At 36.4% G+C, this 27,357-nt stretch overlaps 3 protein-coding genes across 3 annotated transcripts; all 3 read right to left on the reverse strand.

Moving 5' to 3' along the window:
- Window positions 1-1,279: 1,279 nt before the first annotated feature.
- Window positions 1,280-2,537, reverse strand: LOC113342940 (MADS-box transcription factor 16-like). Its single transcript, XM_026587304.1, has 7 exons — window positions 2,350-2,537; window positions 2,185-2,251; window positions 2,024-2,085; window positions 1,817-1,919; window positions 1,652-1,693; window positions 1,507-1,554; window positions 1,280-1,417 (listed from the first exon to the last, which is right to left on the reverse strand). The coding sequence occupies exons 1-7, from the start codon at window positions 2,535-2,537 to the stop codon at window positions 1,280-1,282; spliced, it is 648 nt and encodes a 215-aa protein (XP_026443089.1).
- A 1,228-nt stretch (window positions 2,538-3,765) lies between these two features.
- Window positions 3,766-5,552, reverse strand: LOC113342941 (MADS-box transcription factor 16-like). Its single transcript, XM_026587305.1, has 6 exons — window positions 5,359-5,552; window positions 5,174-5,240; window positions 5,005-5,066; window positions 4,797-4,899; window positions 4,110-4,175; window positions 3,766-3,996 (listed from the first exon to the last, which is right to left on the reverse strand). The coding sequence occupies exons 1-6, from the start codon at window positions 5,550-5,552 to the stop codon at window positions 3,766-3,768; spliced, it is 723 nt and encodes a 240-aa protein (XP_026443090.1).
- Window positions 5,553-8,132: 2,580 nt separating this feature from the next.
- LOC113342944 (DNA polymerase epsilon catalytic subunit A-like) lies at window positions 8,133-25,904 on the reverse strand. The gene is made up of 49 exons (XM_026587308.1): window positions 25,731-25,904; window positions 25,569-25,634; window positions 25,401-25,460; window positions 25,225-25,320; window positions 24,837-24,997; window positions 24,640-24,728; window positions 24,325-24,542; window positions 24,125-24,211; window positions 23,896-24,030; window positions 23,174-23,296; window positions 22,830-22,913; window positions 22,546-22,710; window positions 22,178-22,354; window positions 21,838-21,951; window positions 21,300-21,404; window positions 20,740-20,858; window positions 20,513-20,654; window positions 20,340-20,434; window positions 20,062-20,167; window positions 19,888-19,967; window positions 19,606-19,782; window positions 19,392-19,479; window positions 19,147-19,227; window positions 18,906-19,049; window positions 18,429-18,524; window positions 18,089-18,289; window positions 17,457-17,511; window positions 17,222-17,364; window positions 16,715-17,118; window positions 16,003-16,141; window positions 15,721-15,918; window positions 15,523-15,597; window positions 13,940-14,130; window positions 13,528-13,711; window positions 13,385-13,449; window positions 13,062-13,194; window positions 12,879-12,980; window positions 12,683-12,766; window positions 12,274-12,348; window positions 12,060-12,119; window positions 11,718-11,968; window positions 11,593-11,641; window positions 11,193-11,353; window positions 11,038-11,104; window positions 10,197-10,343; window positions 9,864-10,034; window positions 9,556-9,768; window positions 9,352-9,458; window positions 8,133-8,810 (listed from the first exon to the last, which is right to left on the reverse strand). Exons 1-49 carry the CDS (start codon window positions 25,902-25,904, stop codon window positions 8,450-8,452), a joined length of 6,618 nt encoding a protein of 2,205 aa, XP_026443093.1. The 3' UTR covers window positions 8,133-8,449.
- Between the last annotated feature and the right edge of the window lie 1,453 nt (window positions 25,905-27,357).

Below are 27,357 nucleotides of genomic sequence, written 5' to 3' on the forward strand. Positions count from 1 at the left end.
AAGTTTCCTACTACAATCTAGTTCCTCCTTTCAATGTCGATACTGTATGCTTATAACTGAAGACCTAAAAATCCAAATCCAATTCTTCCTAATAGAATTGACGTTCTATTAACTTTGTAATTAAATATCTAAACGAATGTCAACAACAATTCACATGCCATAAGAAGAAGCCCATCCGAACACGGCAACATCCCCTAGATATAAAAACAATTGACGAACAAACTCAAAATTAAGCACAATCCACACAAACCCATAAAAACATGAATTCCAAAGACAATCTCATTCGATCAAAAAAAAAAAAAAAAAAAAAAAAAACGAAAGTTTGGAAGGAGTATAAAAAGCTCACCTAGCGTAAAACCCTAGGAATTCAAGAATAGGTTCTGATTCGGATTCAATGATCTTCAACCTTCAATAATGATTCCATAGAATCACGAATGGCTACGTAATAATAATCTCCCTTATCCATTATGAGAAGTAGCATTAATCAAACAATGTAAAAAATATACTGTATACATAATCAAGAAAAAATACAAAACAAACACATGTAACCGATGACCCGGTATCACCCCGATTCTTATAGAAAACCCTCTAAGATTTATGTCTTGTTTCTGTAAGTTAAGAAGAAGAAGGATTTCTTGGCTGTGTAGGGTTTCATTAGAGAGGGCGAAGGCGAAAAAAGGGAAAGCCGGGGAGGGAAGAAATTATTAGACTTTCGTATGACTTTGGGGAAGGTAAAAATCTCTCACACGATTCAAAATAATTGCCAAAACATATGATTGGTCGAAAATATCTCTTGTGGGGCCAGAAGTTCATAAAAGAAAGCTTGATTCAGCTGTTAACCACAATAGAAAAAATTCACAAAAAAACATATTATTAATTAATTAATGGCATTGAAGTATCGCGCTAACGTTCGTTTCTAACAACAAACACCAAAATCAAATTGAAAATACTACAAAAAAACTTCTTCCTTGCTAATAATTTCACCAGCAGAACACTAGTAGTTGAAACCATCACTTTCCTGTACCAAGAACTCCCTACAGCATTACACTAGCAGCAAAACAAAAGAGTGCTAAACACGGCCACAAAAAACTTACAACCTAAATTTTTAGCGATTAGAAAAGCCAAAGATAGATACGATGTTGAAGTACCAATTTGGAGTCATTGGGGTGAAACATCAAAATGTAATTACCAAAGCTAAGTGTAATTATCAAAATGTAATTGCTCGAACATTGATAGAGCACTAGAGCAAACTGTCAAGAAGTATAGTCCTCCTGCTGGATCAGGAAGATTGGGATGGCTTGGTTGCAGTTGAAAACCAATTTGTGAACATTTGCAGCGTAGTAAAGTGCGGCTGGTCATCTCCATCATTACCAGCAGGAACTGCAATGAGATGAGACTCTTGCTTCTCTCTTTCAGCCTAAATACCAAGCAAGGCCGAAAGTTCGTTAAAGCTCAAAAAAGAAACCTTAACAGAGATCATATATTATTTTTAAGATCGAAACTTACACATAATGAGCGTTGGAGAATACTCCTCCGTGTTTCCTCGATTCTAATCTATAAAGTAGCAAACAATGATGTAAGCCCAACAACTGAGGGAAACGTTAACACAAGAGAGAACTTACACAGAATGAAAGTTAATTTCTGAACTTACACTTTTCATGGTGGTACGGGTCTGACTGGTCAAAACATGGTTCTGGTACCAAATAACCATAGATCAAACTAGTTAGTTTTGAATGGTTTACTAAAACATAGAAAGCAGACACAAACGTTGGAACTGGAACTAAAAGTATCAATGAAGATCTTTCTATTATGTTACCTTACGATTTCGAACAATACCCAGAGAATGATGCAAATCTTCCTCAAGAACACGCAGTTCCTCAAAGCTAAGTTCACTCAAGCCGTCTCCTCCAGTCCTTTGCCTATTACAAACCATACCCAAGTAATAAATATCAATCATAATTAACTAGCAAGTACTGCATATAGCAAGGGTTAAAATAACTTGTAGAATCCATCCATCATTTACCTAATCTCTTTCTTTAGTCTACTGCCAATCTCCTGCTGTGCTCTCAGTTCTTTTTGCAACGCCTATGCAGTCGATTACAAACGAATACTTACACATGAACAAACTAGTACTAATCAGTAGAAAAACATACAAAATCAAAGAGATTAGAGAGTACTGCTAACCTCATATTGAGCTTCCCATAGATCTGTATTAGTCTTCCTTTGATACCTATCTAAAAAGTCCTTCAACCTAAACCAAAAAAAAACAATAATTTTTTTTAAAGAGATGTTGCAGGTGTTCCTGATGCAAAAAAAAAAAATGAGTACCAAGTGAATGAATGAACTTACGTAGTAGAAGGGCTGATATATTCAGCAATTTTGCCACTTTTAGAAAACATGATGAGACAAACTTGAGCATTACAGAGAATGGTTAGTTCTCTAGCTTTCTTAAGAATCCCTGACTTTCTCTTGGAGTAAGTTATTTGTCTGTTAAATGGGTTTTCTATAAACTTAATCTCTATCTTTCCTCTACCCATCTTTTCTATAGCTAGAACTCTACTGAGTGAGTTTACCACACCGTTTAATACTCAGTTTGCAAGTGGTTCAAGTGTGAATGCTGCAACAACCAAACTAATCTCTCCTGACCACTCTCGTATATAAAAAAAGGAGAAAGAACCCATGTATGTTTGACAAGTACCCCAGCTTCATTCAAGATAGACTAGAATAGAGACAAAATGATCTAGCTGTGATTGATATCTCTAATGACTGCAAGTCTGCAGGACATCTTTTTTCGTTGCACCAAAAAGAGCGAATTTTCTCATGCTTATCCCAAGATGAATGAATAAATAAATATGAGGTCCAGGCAGTTGGAATGCGACTAACATCTTTTGCTGTGATTTCAGGTGGGATGGCTTACCTGACTTAAATGCTAGTAGTACTTGTTAGGACAGCAAAGGATAAGGATGAGACAGAAAAAACAAATGAAACAATCACTGATCAAATCTAGCTGTCTTATGTTAGTTGACTGACAACGATAGTAAAATAAAGCCCCAGAAGAAGCTGAAAACCCACACCTCCCTATGTTATTTTTAAATATATTTTTTTATATTTGAGTTAAAGAACAAGAGAGGCCTCCACTCCAACCCATGCATGGTATTACACCCCAGACAAAAGCCATTCACGTATATCAAGGAAATAGGCATATTTGATGAACAATTAATAGGACAGTTTTTACCATTCAAACATGCTGCAATTTTTGCCGTTCGGTGTTATGGAGTTATGTATCCTGGTTGTAAGTTTTATGCTAGCAACACGGGTTATTATATAGGGAGATATGTATCCTGGTTGTAATTTTTGCCATTCTCTGTTATGGAGATATGTATCCTGTAAGTGAACATTAAATTTAACAAAATGTTGAAGCAGAATAGAAAACAATACAATTGGAATGGGAATGCAAAAAGAAAGTAGGCTGATAAACTTAAACAATACTTGAGATTTCTAGTCATATCACAGTCGCACTGATCAAATTTCAGATAAAGAAAAATTAGTTTTTAACTACCAGAAACCAAAATCCAACCGGAAAAGCCTACAAAAAATTTCTTCCTTGCTACAGAATTTTCACTCACCAAAATTTGTACGGTAAAAGCCTACAAAATGGTTCTTAGGTGAAATGTACACTACGTACTAGACCCCAGAATTGAACCAGGAAAGCCTACAAAAGGGTTCTTTATTGCTGCAACAGGTACTTGATTGTTGATAGAGGACTCAAGCAAAGGTTTGATTGTACGAGTATGCTCCTCCTGCTTCCTTATGAAGATTGGTGTAGCTTGGTTGTGGTAGATGTTGGAATGTAATTTCCGAACTCTGACAATCACAACAAACACCATCAGTGAGCAGTCTTCTAATTGATGATGAAGCGGATCCATAGTCTGCCTGTTGACCTCCTTCATTATTGGAAGGAACTGCATAGAAAAATTCTTGCTCCTGTTTTTGAGCCTAAGACCAATCAAACAAGGACAGAAAATTATCAATTAGATATTTAAAGTGATGGCATTCGTGAAGTTTTACTAAGAGATCATGCTAAAGTTCGTGAAGTTAGTCATACTTACAAAATCAAGATAATGGTATCCTTCATTATCAGCAGGAACTGGATAGCAGGACTCCACTTTTTTAGCCTAAGACCAATCGCACAAGGATATAATTCACCAATTTAGAACTTTTACTCAACCACAAAATCAATGTTATATAAGCCTGCACAAGGATATAATTCACCAATAATTCACCAATTTGGAACTCTTGGTAAACATATATATTATTATTATTATTATTATTATTGCGTTTGAAACTTACATATAAGCGTAGGAGATGTGTGCGTGTTTCCTCTAGGAATCTAACCTGCGAAACGGAGCAAAATGATGCAAGTCCTTGAATTGAATTGAAGAAAAAAATACATGAAAGAAATCTACAAGAGAATAGAAGGAAATTTCTGTACTATGTATACTTACTTTTCTGGTGAGGGTATTGGCCGGACTCGTCAACACATGCTCCTATTAATCAGACGAGAGATCAAACTAGTTAGCTTAGAGTGAAATGCCAAAAACAAATGTATATCCAATGTTATAAATGTTCTAATTGGTAAAAATAGAACTGAGGTATTAAGAGACAAAGTCTCCACCAAATGAACTGCCGCTAGAGGCATACAACATTTAAGAAAAACATCTACAAAAATGAATATCAGCATTTTCAAATTGCAGCTAAAAGTGTCACTGAAGATGATCTTATGGCATTACATTTACCTTCCTATCGCGAACAATTTCCAAAGACTCTTCCAAATTTTTCTCAAATCTACCCAGTTCCTCGATGCTAAATTCACTCAAGTCGTCTTGTCCAGTCCTCTGCCTATTGCACACAATACCCAACAAACATCATTTCATAATGAACTAGCAAGTAGTACATATAGCAACGGTCAAAATTACATGTAAAATTAATGTATCTACCATTTACCTAATCTCTTTCTTAAGTCTCCTGCCAATCTCCTGCTGTGCTCTCAATTCTTCTTGCAACGCCTATGGATTCGATCGGATTACAAATGATTATTACGCGCATAAACAAACTAGTACTAGTCAGTAGAAAACATAGAAAACCAAAGAGATTAGAGAGTGCTGATCATAACCTCATATTGAGCTTCCCATAGACTAGTATTAGTCTCCCTTTGGTACCTATCAAGAAAGTCCTTCATCCTAAACCAAAAAAAAAAAAAATCCAAAAAAAAACAAAATCAAAAAGAAGATATGTGAAGAGATGTTGAAGGTGCTCAAAATGGAGAAACTGATCATGTCAATGGATGAATGAACTTACGTAGTTGAAGGACTGACATATTCAGTATTTTTGCCACTTTTAGAAAACATGATGAGACAAACTTGAGCATTACAGAGAATGTTTAGTTCTCTAGCTTTCTTAAGAATCCCTTTTTTTCTCTTTGAGTAAGTTACTTTTCTATTGGTTGAGTTTTCTATATACTTTATCACTAACTTTCCTGATCTTCTTCCCATCTTTTCTATAGCTAGATCTCTACTGAGTAAGTTCTATATCCCAGCAGGTGACAAAAAGAATGTTGGTCTTTCTGGAGTTTAAGGAATTTCATTCAAACCCACATGTCCAGGACCTTCAGGTGTGAATGCAAAGTCTAGTAGACCCTTGTAACAACCAAAATACTCTCTCCTCACCACTCTCATGAAAAAGGGATAAACAAGTACCCTGGGCTTCATCCAAGACAGTCAACACTAGGGACAAAATCATCTAGCTGTGGTTGATATCTCTTATGACTGCAAGTCTGCTGCACATTTTCTCATGGTTATCCCAAGAATGAATATGTATATATGAGATCCAGGCAGTTGGCACTTGGCAACTAACATCTTTGGCTATGATCATGTGGGGTGGTATAGCCGACTTAAATGCTAGTACAGAATAGGGATAAGACAAACAACAAATGAGAAATCACTGATCAAATCTAGCTTGTCTTATATTAGTTGACTGACAATGATAGAAGCTGAAAACCCACACCATTCAATTTTTTTCATTTTTTATTGATTTTAAAAAGGGCACTCAGTGCTTAAAGGAGAGAGAGAGTCAGCTAGGCAGATATCTCTAGCTAATGACTGCAAGTCTGTTGCACATCTTTTTTTGTTGCACCAAAAAGAGGGAATTTTCTCATGCGTATCTTTGGATGAATGATTTAAATTCTAGTACTAGTTAAGAAAGTAACAAGGACGAGACAGAACAAATAAAATCAATCACTGATCAAATCTAACTGTCTTATGTTAGTTGACTGAATGAAGATACAACTTATTCTGGCAAATCTGGTAAAATTTGAAGCTGTGGGCTTTGGTGTGGGAAGTAAATTTGGAGCTGCCGCCTGCCAGTAAAACCAGAGAAAACCCACACGACCTATTTGTTTTGAACGATTTTTTTGGGACCATGGTTTTATTTTGGGTAAAGACATTAGAAGTAAATCTAGGTCACCCTTTATCTAAATATTTATATTAATACCTAAATTACCCTCCTGATTAATTTTGGATGATGATTAGTTAGTGTAATGATTAGTGAGATAATTAAGTTAAAGATAATTAGTGAGATTAAAAAATCAGATGGTTTTTTTTTAAAGAAGTAGAATTATTGAGAGAGTAAAGTTAGAGAAGATGAAGAAGGAAAACATGAAAAACAATAGATTTTACCAACCACAACCAGAGGAAGGGTATTTTGGTACCCAGGTATGCTTCAAACTTAGATAATGTTAGTTGAATTGCTCCAAACTTTCAAAAAAAATGAAATTTTTTATGTAGATTTGGGCCAGTTCGGTTACCATATGTCAAGAACATGTAACCGAACACACCTGAAAGTGTAGTTCGGTTACGTTTTCCAAACACGCAGGTTGCCGAACTCACTCGTTAATGGAGGTTTTGGTCGTACAGTGTAATGTTCGGTTACCTTGGATAAAATGGTAGGTAACCGAACTTTGAACTTAACAATTTATTTGGGTACATTTTGTGTGTTCAGTTAGTTCGCAAACTTCAACGCAACCAAGTTCCCAACCGAACTGCAGGTTAAAAGTAACCTAGTGTTAGAAGTTCGGTTGGTTCGCAAACTTCAACATATTTTGCGAATCAACCGAACTGGGCTTATATATGCATATATGCAAATAGGCAAACGTTCGGTTACTACGAAATTTATTTCTTGGCGAATTAGCTAGAGTTCGGTTACGAAGTTTCAAAGGTAGAGTTCGGTTACAAAGAAAACTTAACATTTTTGCGAACGAACCGAACTTGTGGACTTCTCATTATTTTCGTAAACTAAAGTTCGGTGATATCCTTATTTTGTGAAGGAACCGAACTTATGAACTTGTGTTGTTCTAACACAAGGAGTTCGGTTAAACGTATTTTTTTGCGAATCAACCGAACTCTGAGTTCGGTTAAGAAAAATTTAATCCGTGATAACCGAACTTTTCTCTGAAAAAAAAACCCTCCATTAAGCCTCTCTGCAACTTCCATTTTCAACTCATTTTAATGATTACTTCTCATTCATTCAACCAAAAACGAATGACAAGTAATGGGTTTGTGAGAATATCTTTGTTAATGTTTTAAATTAAGCTATATATATATATAGTGGTGGTGGTGGTAATCGGAGGTGGTGGTGGTAATCGGTGGTTGGTGGTGGTGATAATCGGAGGTGGTGGTGGTGGTAATCGGCGGTGGTGGTGGTGGTAATCGGTGGTTGGTGGTGGTGATAATCGGAGAAGGTGGTGGTGGTAACCGGCGATGGTGGGAGGAGGTGGTTATATATATGGGTGGTTATTGGGTTGGTTTTAAATTAAATTAGGTTAAGAGTAGGTTAGTCATTTCAATGCTTTAGGACACCCCTTATAACTATAGGGAAGGTGGCCTAATAAAACAATGATCCCCTCAAAAAAAAACAAAAACCATGGTACCTAAAAAACCGTTCTTTGTTTTTGGTTTTGGGTTTTAAAAGAAAAACAAGACGGAGCCCACGGGATCCATCTATGAGGAAGAGTGAGGCAGCTAGGCTGATTTGATGAACAGTAATGGGAAAGATTTTGAGCAAGTTTGTCAGCAAAAAAAATAATATGGAGATATGTTCAATTTTCTCTCGTTGAGACATTGCAATTCTCTTTAAGTTATCACTATTTGTAATTAGAAAATGTTACAGAGGCTTACAGATACACTCACAAAAATACATTGAAGAAACCGGGAATAAATAAATAATGATTGTCAAAAACCTTGCAGATATGTCATCCTCTAGTTCTGATTGCTCATGCCTACTAAGTTCACTCTATGATGAGGGTTAGGATATGTACAGTTTGGTGCTTCTAATCTGCCCGGACAACTTATGTACACAAAAATCTACAGATGAATTGGAGATGTATTGTGAACCATTATTGAACTTCTAATATCCATGAGATGGCCTCTTGAAGAAGCTGAAAATTTTGACGAACAGCAATATTTAGGAAAACTTGCATTTTGCTGTGGTATTCAGATGCATCTTCTTTGCACTTGAACGCGCCAGCACACTTGCATTGTTCAGCTAAATGGGCAGCTTTTATATGGTTGCACTTGAGACACACGAGATCCTGAATATGGTAGAGGCGTTCTCTCTGACGAACTATTTGGAGAAGTGCATTCTCCATCACCTCACGGTTATAAGGCTGCCCACACTGTGGTACAGCACATCGCCACTCATCCGAAAGTAAAGCTGAATCACGGCATAGATCCAAGTCTCGGCAGTCATTGCAGTAGCTAAAAAGACGGTAAACCAAATCAGAAATTAGTTTAACATGATACCCATCAAACAAAATCAGAAACTGCAACTAGAAAGACGCAATCAACAAATTAGACAAGAAAACAATTAAATACACCACCCTTAGTTAAAACAAAACCAGAGAGCAACAAGATGAATCCAATTAACCATAATCAGATGATGAGTTTCACACTCGTAGAAATAAGAAACGACCCAAGTAATTAAGGGTAAAGAAAACGATCTTCTCTGATCTCTAACAATCCATAACGATTCTCTGAGGTAAAACATATATTTTCAGTCATTCAACTCATCGTGGGAGTAGGAAATTCCCCAACCATCAGTTCAGTCATTTTTTTTGCATAAAATATTAAATTAGACCTCTTAACTGATATTAAGTGAAAGAAAAGTTCATTTTTGTTCTTGCAAGAAAAGTAAACAAAATGAAAAAAATCATGACGAATTATCCAGGACAGAGCGAGTTAGTCAGCAACAACGTTCAAGTATCAATAAAATAAGATCAGTATCTACTTTCAAATTTACCTGCAAATCACATTTGGTAAGGTGAACGACACACAGGGGTTTCGAAACTCTGCTACTGGATCAAACTCCTTCACACGGACAAATTTTAAGAGGTTCCTTCTCAGCACCTGTGAGAAAGGATATGGGCCAAAAGAAATATTTCTTTATCGATCTATATCCATTGAAATGTAAAGCTGAATTTCCAAAGAAAATTAGAAGCCTTACCAGAGCGTTATGTTGAACACTACGGTCAAGAGCAAGAACAGCACAGACATGCTTAATGAAATCTAAAGCAGCATCCCCTGTATGTGAGCTGAAGCCAGCTACATGAGGTAATTCATGAGATTGCTGCCCGTCATTCCGAGATTTATTCGTCTTAAAATGTTGAGTGATATCCCGTACAATCTTAAGAAGTTTCTCCGTAAAAAAGGAGCTGACCTGTAAACATTTAAAATTACAAATCAATACCACAGCTTATAATACTTGAAACAATGACAAATTCATACAAAATCTGTCATTATCTTTCGCCAAACCTGCTCTTTAAGATATGCTGTCAGCTGTATTTCAAAAGACTCAGCAGCTGCACCTGTTATTGATGGAGTGCACAGGCTGCCATCTACTGAGGATGCTCTAACTGCAGCTTGCTCTTGTGCATACCTCCATGGTTTATACAAAAATTCGGAGACAATTAAAATAAAATGATCCTGCAAGACCGATTCCAGAAGTTGAATTAATAAAGACTGGCATGATTAGGACTAAGACATTGTACATCACGGTTGGTATAGGAAATCCTATTTCATGTCACTGCTCCTTACGTGTTGCAATGACAATTTTACTAAGCTTATGGGCATCACTTATTGACCTACCTGAGTCACCTTCGGCAAGTACTCTGATATATTCCAGTTTGATACAATGTCAATCTGGGGTTCATCTGCTATACAATCATCAGGAGCCTTTGAAACATCTGCAGAAGATGCTCCATCGCTTTTAGCCTGGATCGCGCCATAGTTGTACTGCAAATGAAATCAAAAAATTACTCTTCTGTAAACAACTGTGTAAGAACCAAGCAATGGCTTAATATCATAACGTTAACAGCATGTCAACTTTTCATGTGAATTGAGGCTCAGCAGATGTGATCGGCTAACTGGCATGTTTTTAAATCTCTAAATCAGGGTCCTGACTACTCTGGCCGTACAGCAAGTTACTCATCTAGATCAGCCCCAGTTTAGAAAACATTAGTTCAGGTAGCGGACAAAATTCATGGTTAGTCAACGGTTCAACGTCTATACTGACTTCAGGTAAGCTCACGCGTGAACCTGGACCGAAATTTTATTGAACTCCTCAAGCAAGTCGATAGCAGACTACAATATAACCTGGTCGCCACAGGATATCAAGCACGGTCATTAACCTTTTTCTCTATAGTTATCGACTTATTTGACCAATTCATGTGATCTTAAATCGTTTAAGAGACTAAATACTCAGACAAGATTTGTCTTGTAACTGAGCGCGGTTACAAAAATTTTGATTCCATCGTGCTGACTGAGTGCGGTGTTATGACATAAAATGGTACCCCTAGTGTATTTCTGGCCCTTAACATGCAGTAATAACAATTTTGTAAGGCACGATTCTTGTGAGAGGCTTTATTTCGGAAGCACTGAAATCAAGATCCGTCAGTGAAAAAAGAAAAAGAGAAGTCCAAGGACAAACCTGATCCATGAATAGCAATGAGTGGAAGAAGTGCAGTGGTTCAAGCTCAACCCACTCGAAAAGATCTCTACAAAACAGCAAGATAACGACTTAGCTTGGGGGAAAAAAGATAACTAACTTCTTCAAACCCATTTCCTAAATCTACCTTGCCCCACCTGGTTTGCAGTGTTTTTAATAAACAATCACAGTAAGCTTGAGCAGCAGATAGATCTGACTTTCCAGTGTCTATAATAATCTTCGAGAAGTCCGCGAATACGATTTTTGCCCCTAATTTCCGGAACTCAGCAAGCAACAAAGCAAACACCTTCTCCATGATCTGCCAATACTCAGTAACAAGTTTTGGATAATAAGTGAAGGATGACATGTACATCGAGAACTCGTTCAACGTGTAAAAAATTATTAGATGGAGATAGGCATATGAACATGACGAGAACTGAACAAGATAGGGTGCTCTAAAATAATCATAGAAAATTAACTAAGCAAAATATCTTTCAAGATTTCGAGTCAGAGCATTGAGAAAAAGGAATTCTAGTTTCTTTGGATCCTTTTTGTTACCTTGTGTAATACCCGGTGCAGAGCTGGATCATGGAGTTTTGACTGTGGACTGCAGGGAAGGTGAACAAGGACAATTAAAGGAGCCCAAGAAGAAAATCCATATAGAAAATGGGTATAGTTCTTACCTGCAAAACCATCTGTACAGATGTTGCAGTAATGCATCAGCGTATACATTTCCAAATTTGATTGCATCCTGAATGCATCTCTGAATCAACTGCTTAAGCACACGAAATGCAGATGCACATGCACCAGCCTCATCAAGGCCACTTTGTTCATGTGCTCCAGAAATATCAAGATCAAATCCAAACAAGGCTCCTCCTTCCATCTCATTGATTTGGTTGCTCTTCAGAAGAGCATTTACAGCCAGGTGATGAATCTACACAAGACGGTAATGACATTAAATATTGTTAGTCACTAGTCAGAGAAGCTTAAAAGAAACACATTATCTGCTTTCTGAAAAATAAAACCTTTAGCTCCACGGAGACTTTTCGATAGGCTCCAGGATAGGTAAGAACCGGATGACTGACCTGTAGGGAGAAACCACAAGAAAATGAGAAGCTGTATAACAGAACTAAACCCCTCCAGGTAGAGAAAATATAACTAAATGGAGACTAAAACATCCATGTGAAACAGACAAAAAAATCAGCTCGTTAGTAGTTTTTTTGATATCCTGATACTTACTTCATCTGCAAAGCATGTATCATCCTCATTAATGCCTCCTAGGTCTGGAATGCCATCATCAGATATCCATAATAACTGTAAGCAAGAAGACTAGTTAATGTGCTTGGCTACGAAGAACTTCAACCAGAATTTTCAGAAGACAGCGGTCAAAGCACCAAAGATCTCTGCCAAAAAAGCAGAACAGTTTTCTCCATTCCATGATTGGAAAAATTAACCAAAAATCTTGTGAGACAAGTACAACTAGTCTCTCTTGAGCGTATTGGAAATACTTATTCCAAGAGAACTAATGTGAGTGAAATGACAGTTTCATCTTAAAACACCTAAAGAAAACTACCACTCACTATTTCATGGCATGTAAAAAATGAGAAACTAATCTAGCATCATTATACAGGGTAAAAATAGAGATAACCTGTTGCTGATCACGCAATGCCCTAGAAAGGAACGTATCCGCTGTAAATAGAAGCCAATCAAGTTCAAAATTCCCCAACGGAACCTGTTCCAAACATGTTAAGATGGTAAATAGAATTTCACACTCTCTTTTCTGCACCCTCAGATTTGTTTAACTTTAAGAAGAAAACAAGTGACGGATGAAAAGCATATATTACATGTGCATATCTTGAAAGTGAGATTCTCTCCTTCAACCACTGGGAAGATGCAGCACAGCGTTGCATTCCAATCTTTGCAGCAATGATTTGCCACCCAAGGGCCTATACGAGAAGTTTAATATGGATTGGTGAGCGGAAACTGCTAGCAAACGTGTAACAAACAGCTAAGAAAATAGATTCTACCTGATAGTTGCTATCACGGGCATTGCAAGGAATGCTGACACATGGGAAATCATCGAGAACGCGTATTCCTGACCTTACTGAATGAACATCTGGACACTCCATGACACCAATTGCAGGTCCATGATGTTCATGTCTGCCATGAATAATTACAAGCACAATGACAAATACGTCAGACTCAGCCCAACTAAGACATTAGAAAGACTTCATGGCAAGGACACAAGATGTTCCATCACTGGCATAAGTTTCACATTAGCTTAAATGCCTCAATATGATTTGCAGATGGTGTAAGAGCTATAGTCAAACAATAAGGCAAAGAAAAAAACCTGTAATCAATGATTGCTCTTTGCAAAAGCCTTTCAGCATCTTTGACATGTCCAACGTACTCCACCTGATTTTTAACCAGAGATCAGAACCATGTGACAGAGTAAGTAGATCCAGATATCTGAACTTAAAACTATATATTCACCTTGCAAGTGCATTTTTTTCCAGACAAAGAAGGTTCAACAGATAATGCTTGGCACGCTTCACGAAATTGCTTCTCTAGAATAGACGTGGTTAATTCTTTGTTTTGGAAAGGATTAACCACGATAACTATTATTGTACTAGATGCAGGAAAATATGTTGCATAAATTGCTCGGGCTTCAGATATGCTGAAAAAGAAATCAAAACCAAATCATTAGAGTAGCATTACTACATAGTATATACTATAGGAAGGGTGGAATTCTTATGTTCTTGTTTTATTGTTCACATTTTCTTCGTAGGTTACTAGGGAACTATGTTTCTTATGTTTTGTGTTCTTATTCATATTTAACATTTTCTTTGTAGGCTACCAAAGAAGACTTATCTTGCAAGGTACAGATATCAGGTGAACTGCATACCTGTGATACAAGTAGAAGAAACCAATAGATTGTGCCAAATAAGAGCATTCTGTAGTGGTCTTCATTTGCAGTTCCTCCAGTTTCCAACCTTCCTGAGGGTTTCGGTTTTTAGCCGCCTTGTCCACTTTACATACACAGCCAATCTGAAGGATAGCATTAAATTCTAATGGTACCTTTGTCTCATATATACCCTGACAAAAAATATCAACAATTAGATCAATAAATATAACTGAACATATACTTGAACGAACTGACAGGATTGATCAATTAGAATAAATTTTACAATCACATGCCCTACTTAACTATGATAAAAAAATAAATAAGTAAATAAAAATCTGCAGTATAGTTTTGTAGCCATGGGGTAACAGACAAAGACGACCATACTTCAAATCTGACAGAATTTGGGTATGCTTTAGAATTTTCTGTGTTACAACGATACGTCTAAAAAGAAAATTCAGCAGTATCGATACGTATTTACTCGGATACGGGTACTAATACTCCAATACTTCAAGATACAACTCAGAAAACTTTGACTAAATATTAGATATCAACAGCTGTCAAGATAAATCTCAATACCTTAATATTAGAAAATTTAGATATTTTACGGGATTCTACGAGAAGTTTTAACTATTGTGACAAAATATTAGTTCCAAATCTGTCCACTGATCTTGCTCTAGACTTTCTTCCTTCTTATCCAGACTTTTTCTCTCCAGTGAGGTTAATCATACATATTATATGCATATATCTTGCAAATTAACTACTTGTATATCTATGTTAAGCTATTATTTACATTGTGTGTGCCCTATCCACGTATTTTAGTTTTTTAAGTTGTCGTATCGAAGTAGCGTATTGGATACAAGATACCGTGTCCGTGTCGTTGCAACATAAGAATTTTCCATGTTCAAACTTAACAGCCAAACATCAAACCACTCTACATGTAAAGATGTTTCTAAGAACAAGGACGAAAGCATGGAGCTCAATATTTTTAATAATCCGTTAATTTATAGGAGTAGTTTAAAGGGCAGTTGGGAAAAATGAAAAAAAATGAATCAATTCAATTTCTTAACTTTTCTGGAAAAAACTCAACAGGTCTATCGAACTTGGACGAAGGGGCTAACAAGTTAGGACTAAGCCTACAAGACAACCTTGGCATAAAATATCAATGAAAAACGCATAACCCTTAACAAAACTACATGCATCAGAAGAGTATATTAACACATGGAAATATATAAAGAATGGAATCATTGTCATCGTTATTGGGCACCCAGAAACTGGATCATCCTTCTGGAGACACAAAACTTGAGATCAAACAAAAAAATCAATAAAAATAAGAACACCTAGACTAGAAGATCTTTGGAACAGTAACCTGAGGGAAAAAATCTGCCAAAACTCATGACTGAAGGCTCAATGCGTACTCATACTAATTGCAAACCTCAAGCAGCAATGCCAACAAAATATTTATATGAAGGACATAGTGAAATTAAATGGTTGACAGAAGTAAAAGGCTCGTGACCAAGGAAGTGACAAGATCAGTGAAATTATCTAACTTAGCTACTAATAATGAGCACAATTACATATCTAACCTCAACTTCAGGATCTGCGAGGTGAGCAGCCAGTTTCTTCCTTTCCAATTTAAACTGGTCTTCTTCAGTTACCACCTAGAAAACCCACCACGATAACAGAAATAGGTTTTAGTGGACTGCAAAATGGTGAAAGTGAAACAACTTTAACAGCATATTTTTTATTTGTACTATATAACAACATTATAACACAAGATGCACCTCAATAAGAGTGAAGCTAGGATGAGAATGTGGAAGGATCCTGTTCACACGCTTGCCAGGAAATTCTTCTGTGACAGGTGCTTTCGTGTTGAGGTAAAATACTCTAGGAACATGAATTGGAACCTTAAGCATCATACCATCAGCTACAACCCAAGCAAAGAAGTGACCAGCTTCTGGACACGGAACAAGCTGTAGTATCTGGACCACAAAATAATCAAATTAAGCATTCATAAAAGAAACGATCAGGGAAAAATCAGAGAAAATGCAAATAAAGTGTATCACCTGCCAGTATGTTCGAGCAAGCGACAATTCATTTCTCTTAAGAAATGAACTAACTCCATTCAGACCCTGACCTTTTTTACGCGTGGGAATGGCAGCAGGCAACTCAGAGATGCCATCTGACTGGCGGAATCTCTTTAACCTGCAAGGATCAATGTTACTAAGGAGAAGATATTTGATCAAGAATTCTAATCTAACTAGTCAATGGCAAATACCACAAAAAAAAAAAAACAGTTCAACGAAAGACCGCATTTTTATTTCTATTTCAATGACTTCTTGAAATAATCACGCATTCAAACTGAAACAGAATGACTTTACAAGCTAAAGAGTAGTGGCTCATCTGAGCTGAAGCAAAATTGAATTTTTGCAGTCAAAAATCTTGTTCTCTGGACAACTCATTCATAAACCTTCCAATATGAAGCACGAAGCTTCATAAGTTCCATTTAGAAGCACACAAGGTGGCTAGTGGTATTTCTATCCAAAGTACTCCTTTTTGCAATCTGTTCGCTAAAAAGAACACAATTATACTTCTTATACATGCTTATGTGGTAACTGAACTCTACAAAGTAACAAGGTCAAGTTGCAGGAGCTGGAGTTGCTACTCCATGTTCTCAGCCCAATCAAAATGCACTTAACATCCCCCTACCAACAATCCAACAGACCCTTATAAGTGTAGTAATGCACATCAAGAAAATAAGCATCTATATGCATGTACCTATTTTTTTCCTCGCGGGTATCTTTCCATTTTCGCTTCTTTACCACAAGCCACGCCTGATAATCAACATTTCTGTCAATATTTTCATAGGTGATGGTGTTTGGCTGTTGAAGGGAAACCCGAGCAGAAGATTGCTTTGCCGACTGTCCTGCTTTGTTGACTTCGTAGCTGCGAACTATAGGCCTTGGTCCAATTTCAGAACCAACGCCTTTGTTTCCGAAATCTTCTAGATCCTCAATGCCTACTTCATCCCCCACATGGTTGGTAGCCGTTTGAGCATTATGACCTTTTACCATCGGACTCAACATATCAACCAATTTTCGTTGGCGAAATTTGTCATCCTTTTCACGAACTCTTTTATGTAGCCAATCAGGATGAACTACTCTTGGGACAGGGTTCGCAACCTGTAAAAAACTCCTTTTAAAAAATTCTAGTAATAATGCTACATAGAAGAAAACTGAGACTAATAGTTGGAACTAGACACCAAACACAACATGTATGCTGCACCTTTTGCATAGCTGCAGGAATAGTAATAATTTTTTGAATTGTTGAACCAAGTCGCTGCTTATAATAGGACCAGTCAACTATGGATCGGAAGTCCTCAGCTGATGATATTTTGCACCACCTCCGCACATAATTCTGCATAACATCTGCAGAAGACAGCATAATACTATCGCACCCATGTTTTATACCAATGCGAATATAATGTAAAACATAATCAGAAATGATAATTGAACCATACCAGGCTCAGTCGCAAATATTGCAACTGGAATCGCACGTTCACTTACTGAACTTCCCTGAATTTACAAAAAGAATGAAAATTGTTTCTGAGACAATAATAGGAAAACAACAGATAAATAAAGCCACTATAACCCATATATCAGCTAAATTTCTACCAGATTTACTGTGAATGTAAAAGGTGGGATAATGCGCCGAATTAACAGCCACAAACCCTGAAGTGACAGACAAGTCCACAACCAAAAGTGACAGCAAATTGCAAAAGAACGCCACTAGGTACCCACTTAAACGAGACATGTATTCTATTGATGCAAATAAAAATGACTCATGTAACTTTACACATGTCCCGTTCGAGGGATGCGCATAATCCACATAGTGGAGTATCTATAGGACTTACACAACAAACTATTCCATTGTTTTGTAAGTCTACACAAAACTAAAATTGTCATGGTATGATGAGAATAATGAATCCATCTTTTACGACATGATCTTTCAGAATGTATAAGCACGTTTGAAGAATAAAGATGAACCAATTATATTTCATAGCTATGTAGAGATAATAAACCACACAGAATCAAGAAGGTAATTCACCAACAAAATATGCAGAGTGCCCCAAATTGGAGCACGGATACGTACTTGTGGCTCACATGCAACTATATACTGGCAACGGAGTCCTTTATCCTTAACCATTGTATCACCAAGAAAATCAGCAAGTCGTCTTGCTGTGGTCACAGCACAAGACTTCTGCTCTCCATAGTCTGCTAAAGATTTACTCATGGTGCTTGATTCTGATATGTAATCAAGCAACTCGCTATCAGCAACATCGATTCCTTGATTCTAACAAATTATAGTTAAATCCGTCAGAATTCTTCCAACTATATCCCCATGAGTAACTTTCCCACTAACGAAAATGGTAAAAACTACCTCCAACAAAACTTAATAATATAATACAGTGAAGCAAGATAGAGAGGCATACATCAAGAAGATCAAGCCAGCGGTTAGCAACAGCTGCAACTGCCGAATAACATTGCTCAAGGGTTTGCCCATCGAGGAACTTGTCAAAAACCTCAGCCTGTGATCAAGTTGAAGTTCAGAAAAGGCCACGAGCATACACCATAATGATGATGCAAATAACATTCCTGACGAAGGGTAGAATGTTGAACTAAGCTATAAGCTAGAAACATATTGCTAGTGTTGGATAACGGCACACTTACCTGTTATCTAATTCCTATAATTAAGATGCAGAATAACAATCACATGACAGAAGCAATCGATGTCATGAACATTTGGGCATCAGATATGCACATAGATGGATAGTTTATCATGATTAACAAAGTGCAGGGACTGGATGGAAATTGAAAATGTTGGAGAAGGAAAAATAAAAATTAAATTCAAACTGAGTACAAAAATGAAGACACAAAACCAAGGAAACTGCAGAAGAAACAAAGCAAACCTGAAAAACTTTGATGAGCTTAAGCTCACCTCTGCGCTTAATTTCGAAACCTTTAAGCTCCGCAATGGTTCCGTCATCATTAAAAACAGCATACCGCTTCTTAATCAATATCCCCTCTTCCTTTGAAGCTGGTAGGATCATCGCCTATGAACCAGATATGGGCCAATGGACTCACTGTGAAGTTCGTCAAGAAAAATGTATAAACTAAAAAAAGTGATGGTAATGAGCTGCTTTATCTCACCTTATATGGACCATCCACTTCAAATTCAATAGAGCATTCGCTTTGTGTAGTATATGTCTTATAAATAGGATCTTCGAGTGTCTGTCATGGAATGAGACTAATCAAACATGTGCTGAGGATTTTCATGGCATGAAACGAACAAGAGGCTTGCTAAATAACTAGCTACATTATAATTATAATTATAATTATTACCGCTTGATAGCTGGAAGTGGGAAATTAAATGTTAATTGAAGTGCCCAGCTCACCTGGTATTGATCATTTGTGTTGTTTCTTGCGACATCGACATTAAGCATGACACAAGGATACGAGATTGTCAACTTTTTCTTCAAGTCTCTGATACGCATATAACAAAAGAGATTATAAGCCAAATAACCAAAAATAAGAGGAACACGAAAAGTTGATGTAACAGTCTAGGGCCAATAATCAGTACAGGAAATGTAAAAGAAACATGTGCATTACTTTGTTTTGAAGGTAAAGTTCTCTGGAAAAGACCCAGGAAGTGCACACCAGATACCGTCTGTATCCAACTCCAATGGTCTCCCAATTTTTTCAACTAATACACGAGCATTCTGAATGATTTTTGCTCCGGTATAAGTAACTACACCAGCCATTTCCATCGAGTACCATCTTGCACCCCTGAAGTAGATCACGACATTCTTTCTTAGAGGATAAGATAAGGAAAAGAAATAATGAAAAACCATAATAACCAACAGGATGCCAAAAGATCAAATAAGCACTCACTTTCGCATGACATAGCCATAGAAGGAATTTAGAATACATTTGTGAGCAAGCTGTAAAGAATCATAGAGAACTACCATATCCTGCAAACACCATAAGGAGACATTAAGTACAGGGAACCAGAAAATGATAATGCATATTTACACAACGTGCTCAAGGAACTGAAAATTATTATACTTGTGCTTCCTGGATCTTTATAGAATTCCCGCTGGCCTTTGCATCTCCTAGTTTCCCCTTCCAGACCTTATTAAGTCCTTTATATTCGTACCTTCTATCCCTGAAACTAAATTTTTAAAAGGAAGAATGTCACTTGGAAAGTACAATGTAAAAAGGAACAATCTGGGTATTTTGCTTAATCTTAGAAATCCTACTTGCACCTGTTCCAGGTATCGCCCCATTTACATAATAACAGTATGGTAATTTAGTAAAGAGCTACTGAAGAGCTTATGCACTACCTACGAACTGTGTCAACATAGAAAGGATTTTCACGCATGCATATCCCTGCTTCTCGCACCTCTGTGACTGGTTTGTCGAGGACCCGTTTGTATGCCTGTAACAGATTAGCATGGTTAGTTGTAAGGTATCCTTAAACAGGAAAAAATTTCTTATTAAACAGTGATGTGTTTACCTTTTGGCAATACTTCTTTAGCCGGTCTTTCAGTTTTACTTGTTGCTCAGTCTTGGGAAGGTCTAAAAAAGATTTTGCTATTTGACCACGTACATTATCAACTAGCTCAGACTCAATCTGCCTCTTCAAATGATAATAGTCACTGATAATCGAAAATTATGACCTGATGTCAGTGGCCACCATTGTTCTGCTTGTAAATAACATAAGCAGAGCGGGGAAAAAAAAACCTTTTCTTTGCGGTGAAGGTTTCTCCACGCCAAACCCATTCTAGAGTTCGAAGACAGGTTTTTCCAGGGCGGTTAAAGTCGCATGCGGTGCAGATTTCATCTGAAACTATAGAAGGGGGCTGAAAATGCACAAACAAAAATTCAACCTTAGAAGTATGTGAATGGAGAAATATTTTCCTACAAGGATGATCTAAAACATTTATGAGCTCCAGACACGCAAAACAGAATAAATCGTCAACTACATCGGGAAAAAAGTATCCCTCACAATTTCATGTTAGACTGATCAGTCAAGAAATGAATACAAGATTAGCTTTCACATCATGATTTGCTGAGGACACTGAATATTTGCACATTAGATCTGCAATATCCACGAGTCATCTAATGTTCAAGTGATTAGCATATAATGTGACTCTGGCGGGTGGAAATTCTGAAGAAATTATAATGTTACTAGTATTATTTGAAAATTTGAACCTAGAGCTCAGTGTATAGAAGTCAGTGCCTGAAAGAGATCGTTAACTACAATAGAGAACTTAGAGCAGGTATATAGATGTCAACCATACCTGAAGCCTATTTGTTAAAATGATATTTGGATACATTGCAGCAACATCCAAGTGATATATAAGTGGGGGCTCTTCACGTGTGGGCTCATCACGCAGCATCTCTAGCTACAGTTCGCATTGAAAAAAAAAAAAGTTTATATCAGTAATACTAATAACTAATAAGGATTCATGTATTTTTCCATTGTAAAACTTGAATGGCAATGAAAAGAGTTGTATCCATCGGACAATTCCAGCATAGCAGATCTTAAGATAAAAGAATGTATAGAACACAAACTTATGTAATGCCAACTCATGGGCAATTTCAGCACAGGAAATACAGGCTGCCAAAGCAAAAAAAAAAGTCACCTAACAACGAATACAGTAACATAATTGCCATGATTAGGTATGCACATTGTTAGTCTATCACCATCCGTTGCTAGGAAAGACTAACAACTAAAACAAACAAATTACGGAAACTCAATATGTAGAACATAAAACATACAGGGAACAAAAATAACTGAGCAATGGTTTCGTCATTTGATACAAGATATATGAGCACCTTTTCAAGGATAGCGTTCTTTACTTCGACATAGTTGGAGACTGAATCCAAGTCCATCTTACCCTCTACTCTTATTGCATAATGAAGATCACGATCAAGGTTGCAGATTAATTGCTGAAAAATGAAGTACAATATAAAGGTGTCAATATAAAATTCCAACAAAAATCATCTGATAACTGAGTACAACAAGCTATCACATGTAAGCCAGAATATGAGAGAAAAAATGTGGACGTACGACATGTTACGTGCATTAAATATTTTGCATAAACATAAATTTAGCATCAGGGAAAATTTTAAGACAAAAAGAATTTCCATGTAGTCATGTGGACTTGAAAATCACCTCATAAGCAGCTGGATCAAGTTGAAACTTAGTGGGTAGATCAGATCTGAAAACACCACTTTCAAGACATTCCACATGGCCACCGATATAAGTTTCGCTCTCTAGAAGCTGGTTGTTATGAAACTTCTCTAGCTCCGCTTGGTGTTTATTAGGACAGATAACATTTGCCATGTAAGCCTGTAAATATTGTGAAAGTTAAACTCTGTTTAACTACAGGCTAAACAAATAATACAAAACAAAAGATGCTTAGTTAGAAAAGAAACAGCAAAACATGATGAAGAGAAGTATCACATCAGAAAACCAAAAGAGTAGCAAGATACAGTTAGCCATAAATATGTAAAAAACAACAGATTCTACAGAGAACCCACCTGAACCATAAGAAGCATCTCACAGAGAGTACCACTTCCTTTCCGCAATACCTCATCAGGCGGCATAGGTATAATTGTAGCAAGCGAGAATATAAATGGATGAACATATGTCATATAAAGGAAGTAAGTTGCAACAGCATCTGATACAGAATAAGACGCCATTGTCTGGTGGAAAATATTTCATAAATAAGTCAGATAAATTCATAATTTATTTTATGAACTAATGCACAAAATATTAAATAATTTTATTGAATATGAACAAAAAATAACCACTGAACTCGCACCTGTGGTTTTTCCTTGGCAAATTTAAGCATATCCTCGGGATCCACTTCTAATGGATCATAACCCAACTTGGCCTTAGTAACAGCCTAAAGAGAGATAAAAGACAGACAAAAAAAAATGTTCAAACCTAGAGCCCATGATAGCACAAAAAAGTAAAAAATAAAAATGTGATCAAACCACTGTACTATGAAATTAACCACTAAAAGTGAGCATAAGGTATTTGAGCCATCATTTTTTCGTATTAAAATGCATGTTCAATTATCATGCTTTTAGAGACAAATACTTCTTTACTAATCTTTAAATTAAGTTCAAACAAATGACAGAATGACTCCAAAATGTCCTGCACCTTTAGACCCTGGCTCCCTTGAGGGAGATAACTATCACGTTTGACCCAAGCAAAACAATCCATATGGCAAGCAAATTTAGCACGACATTCCCCTTGGTTTCTGTCACATAGAAATCCTATCTCCTGCAAACACAATGTGAAAACATTATAATGTGGGCCATAAAGAACTTCAATAGACCAGCAATCACATTTTAAAGGGTCACAGAAGTATGCAGATACAAACATTAGGTTGCTAACTTACAACAGAAACAGGACAACAGAATGTGAAGAAAAAAATAATAATCAAAACTCTGACAAACAAAATGCATGCTTTTAACTGCATACAAAGTGGAAGAGTGGCTTAAAAGAACCAAAGGAAGGAGAGTAAACTTCTTAAAGGAACTTTGTTACTCTACCATCTCCTTGAAAAGAAAAAAATAGGAATGCAAGGATGATTCGTTAATTGGGATATGCTTATGGTAGTACTGTGGACAAACTGGACAAGAAGTAAATGCGAGTAGGCAAAAAATGGCACCGGAAAACAATAGGGAAGCATTTACTCGTGCTAACCAATCTCAGTGAGGGAATGACATTGACACCAAATATTGAAAGATTAGAGCAATTGACACATAGAAGTGTACAACTTTATGTCCATGAAATGCAGTCAATTTAAAATGATACTTTCTATACCAATTAAATAACCAATCAAACAGAAAAATTGCACTTTCCCAACGAACACATACATCACTCATCGAAAGTCCATGATGTGCTGCTCTAGTTTCAAGAAAAGGCCAATCGAAGAAATCTCCATTGTACGTCACGTAAATACCAGGCTTCACCTCTTGCATATGTGAAAACCATTGTTTGATGAGTTCAACCTGCCAAGGACAGATGACAAATGATAAAAAAAAAAAAACATAGAACTATGTGCCGGAAATTTGGATTTCTAATCAACAACCTATTTGGTGGTACCTCATTTTTCACATTTTTTACTGTGAAACACCCTTCAAATTCTGGTTTGGGAGTGTACTCCAAATCTTCTATATCCTCCCCCACAAACTGCAAATCCAATTGGAATATTAGTCAGTAATAACTGAACTCACAGATGATAATGTTGTTAGCAAAGAGCGTTAGAATTGTTACTTAAAGAAGATTAAAGTTGCTAAGCCAACCTCTCTATTAATTATAAGGTACCCTTGCCCATCCACCATATATGATATCATCATTACTTGATCATATTCAGCATCAGGAAATTTCAAAGGAAGCTTTGTTGTCTCAATATCAAATGCACAAACATGAACTTCAGCACGTTGTAAAAGATCTGTTCTTCTCTCAAGGGTAACACCAGCGCTGGATACACTAACATCATACCACTGACCGCACCTTATGTCTGCATAAAAGCTCTCGGACTTATAAGCAATCACACATTACAAGTTTGCTCTAAGAAATGAAGTAAACTAAGGTCAAATATTTGATATGAGAATCACCTTTATCAATAGCAAAACGTACATGATACGGCACATCATACTCCCGGAGATCAACAATGCAATCTATAAAATCTAGTGGTCTTTGGTTGCTGTAACATGTTACAAAGGCATACATCAACTAAACCGAGGAAACACAGTAAAGTATTATGTGCAAATTTTGAAATAATATAAAGATAGAGCAGAGAATGACATGTCACCTCTTTCCAGATAATATCGATTCATATGCTTCCGCAGCATCATTCTTTTCCTGGTTTCTTTGAACAACGTGCAGTAAATCATTTTTTACATGCATCAAATGTTGAACAGTGTCGAAGGATATCTTGAGATATGACTTTCGCATGCCAGATAAGTGATTTTTCTGTGAAAAGCAAACCGTGAAGTTACATCACACATTATGGAAAATACTAGCAGCACAGCAATCAAAAAATATCTACACTACACAGCAAAAGATGAACAACTAATTTCTGTCTACTGAAACTGAACTTACAGTAATCCAAAGTAAAATGAGCATATCAAACTGAACCACATTATAAATCAATAAACAGATTCATAATTCACTAAAAGCAAGATAAGTAGTTAACTCACTAAAGCAAGGTCTTCTTTCTCTACAATTTCTACATCAGCAATTTGCCCTTCATATCTTCGTTTAAGATACGCCTCCACACCCGTTTCCATTTTCGGCTACAACATAAAGTTCAAAACTAAGCAACCAATTCAATTAACAGTAAACATTCTCATACGCAACAATTCACAACTTATACCTTAGTTGCCGCATAGAAATAAGGTTGGAATTTATACTTCGATTTAAACGTAGTCCCATCCTAAAACAAAATCAAACAACAAATGCACCAAACAATTAGTTCTATACACACATTAAACTCATCAATTCAAAAAAAAAAAAAAAACCCAAATTAGTTCAAAACCCTTACCTGACAAACAAAATAGAGATCTACACAACTATAAACCTTCCTCGTCTCTTGATCTTCCCACGATGACTACAAAATCAAACCAAATCGAAACCCTAATTATAAAAAAAAAAAAAAAAACATTTACAATACTGATTAAGAGTTACTACTGAGAGACTGACTTACAGAAGATGAAGTGAGTAACCATCCCAATCTCTTATCACCTTCAGAGAAAACATCAAACCCTAACTTACTTTCTCTTTCTTCCTCAACATTTTTAACAAATTTCTGCTTCTTAAAACTTCGCGATGAATCTCCATCTCTATTATTGCTTCGATTTTTCCATCTACTATCACTCATTTTCTAGGGTTAATTCGAATTCAGACTAATAAATAGAAATTGGAAACCCTAGATTTGTGGATTTAATGGATAGATCCGCCGGAGATGAGTCGGTGAGAATGGGATTTGGGGGAAAATGAAGAAGGAGATCTTGAAATCTCTCTACTGTGTGTGATTTTGCCGCCTCTAGCTAATAAAGCTAAAACCATTTTCCCGCTCGATAAAGGGTTTTATATTCATATGACGAGATTGTCCCTTTAGATTTTAATTATTTACGGTATCTCCAACCTGGTTGGAACGAGTTGGGTAAAGGGCCGAAATTTTCTGTGAACCATAAGGCTCTAGTTTTAAGCTGGGCATTTATGGATGCGGCCTAATTGAGTCCGATTTTGGAACCATTTTTTTTGGAACCATGGTTTTTTTGTCGGGACCATGATTTTATTTTGGGTAAGACATTAGAAGTAAATTTAGGTCACCTTTTATCTAGATACTTATATTAATACCTAAATTATCCTCCTGATTAATTTTGGGTAATGATTAGTTAGTGTTAATAATAATTAGTGTAATGATTAGTAAAATGATTAAGTTAAAGATAATTAATGAGATTAAAAAATCAGATTTTTTTTTAAGAAGTAGAATTATTGAGAGGGTAAAGTTAGAGAAGATGAAGAAGGAAAACATGAAAAACGATGGATTTTACCAACCACAACCAGAGGAAGAGTATTTGGGTATCCAGGTATGCTTCAAACTTAGATAATGTTGGTTGAATTGCTCCAAATTTTCAAAAAACTGTAAATTTTTAGAGTTGATTTGGGCTTGTTCGGTTACCTTATGTGAAGAACAGGTTACCGAACTCATCTGAAAGTGTAGTTCGGTTACTTTTTCCAAACACGCAGGTTACTGAACTCGCTCTTAAATGGAGGTTTTTAGTCGTTCGGTTAACAGACATGTTACCGAACTTTGTTTATAGGATTTACAGATTAATGTTCGGTTGGTTCGCAAACTTTAACCCAACAACATATCTAACCGAACTCCACATGTATGCAATTAATGAAGAGTTCGGTTTGTTAAGATTTTTTGCGAACAAACCGAACATAGTGGGACAAGTTCGGTTAAATTGAAACTCAACATAGTAGGCAAAATAGCACAGTTCGGTTACATTGGATTTGTTTTTTTCTTTTTGTAATATAGGTAGAGTTCGGTTACTAGATAGTTTTAGAAATTTTTGCGAACCAACCGAACAGAGTAGGCAAAGTTCGGTTAAATCATAACTCAACATAGTGGGAAAAATAAAACAGTTCGGTTACATTGTTTTTTTTTTTTGTATTATGGGTAGAGTTCGGTTACTAACTAGTTTTAGAATTTTTTGAGGACCAACCGAACACAATATATTGGTTTTCAATGAGGAGTTCGGTTAAAACTATTTTTTGCGAACCAACCGAACTTAGAGTTCGGTTACGAAAAAATTAAATTC

This window comes from Papaver somniferum, unplaced genomic scaffold, assembly GCF_003573695.1.
Source record: "Papaver somniferum cultivar HN1 unplaced genomic scaffold, ASM357369v1 unplaced-scaffold_5, whole genome shotgun sequence".
In the NCBI taxonomy this organism is placed as follows: Eukaryota; Viridiplantae; Streptophyta; class Magnoliopsida; order Ranunculales; family Papaveraceae; genus Papaver; species Papaver somniferum.

What these genes read in the sequence shown, in the direction of transcription:
- LOC113342940 (XM_026587304.1), bottom strand. Translation starts at nt 2,537, where the DNA reads ATGGGTAGAGGAAAGATAGAGATTAAGTTTATAGAAAACCCATTTAAC. An exon ending in GTATTGTTCGAAATCGTAAG is followed by an intron (nt 1,694 to 1,816) that starts GTAACATAATAG and finishes ATTTGGTACCAG; the next exon opens with AACCATGTTTTGACCAGTCA. An exon ending in TTCTCCAACGCTCATTATGT is followed by an intron (nt 1,418 to 1,506) that starts GTAAGTTTCGAT and finishes CTTGGTATTTAG; the next exon opens with GCTGAAAGAGAGAAGCAAGA.
- LOC113342941 (XM_026587305.1), bottom strand. Translation starts at nt 5,552, where the DNA reads ATGGGAAGAAGATCAGGAAAGTTAGTGATAAAGTATATAGAAAACTCA. An exon ending in TATGTCAGTCCTTCAACTAC is followed by an intron (nt 5,241 to 5,358) that starts GTAAGTTCATTC and finishes TTTTTGGTTTAG; the next exon opens with GATGAAGGACTTTCTTGATA. An exon ending in AAATTGTTCGCGATAGGAAG is followed by an intron (nt 4,176 to 4,796) that starts GTAAATGTAATG and finishes GATTGGTCTTAG; the next exon opens with GCTAAAAAAGTGGAGTCCTG.
- LOC113342944 (XM_026587308.1), bottom strand. Translation starts at nt 25,904, where the DNA reads ATGAGTGATAGTAGATGGAAAAATCGAAGCAATAATAGAGATGGAGAT. An exon ending in ATTTCTATGCGGCAACTAAG is followed by an intron (nt 25,321 to 25,400) that starts GTATAAGTTGTG and finishes TTTATGTTGTAG; the next exon opens with CCGAAAATGGAAACGGGTGT. An exon ending in TTCTTCTACTTGTATCACAG is followed by an intron (nt 13,712 to 13,939) that starts GTATGCAGTTCA and finishes TTTCTTTTTCAG; the next exon opens with CATATCTGAAGCCCGAGCAA.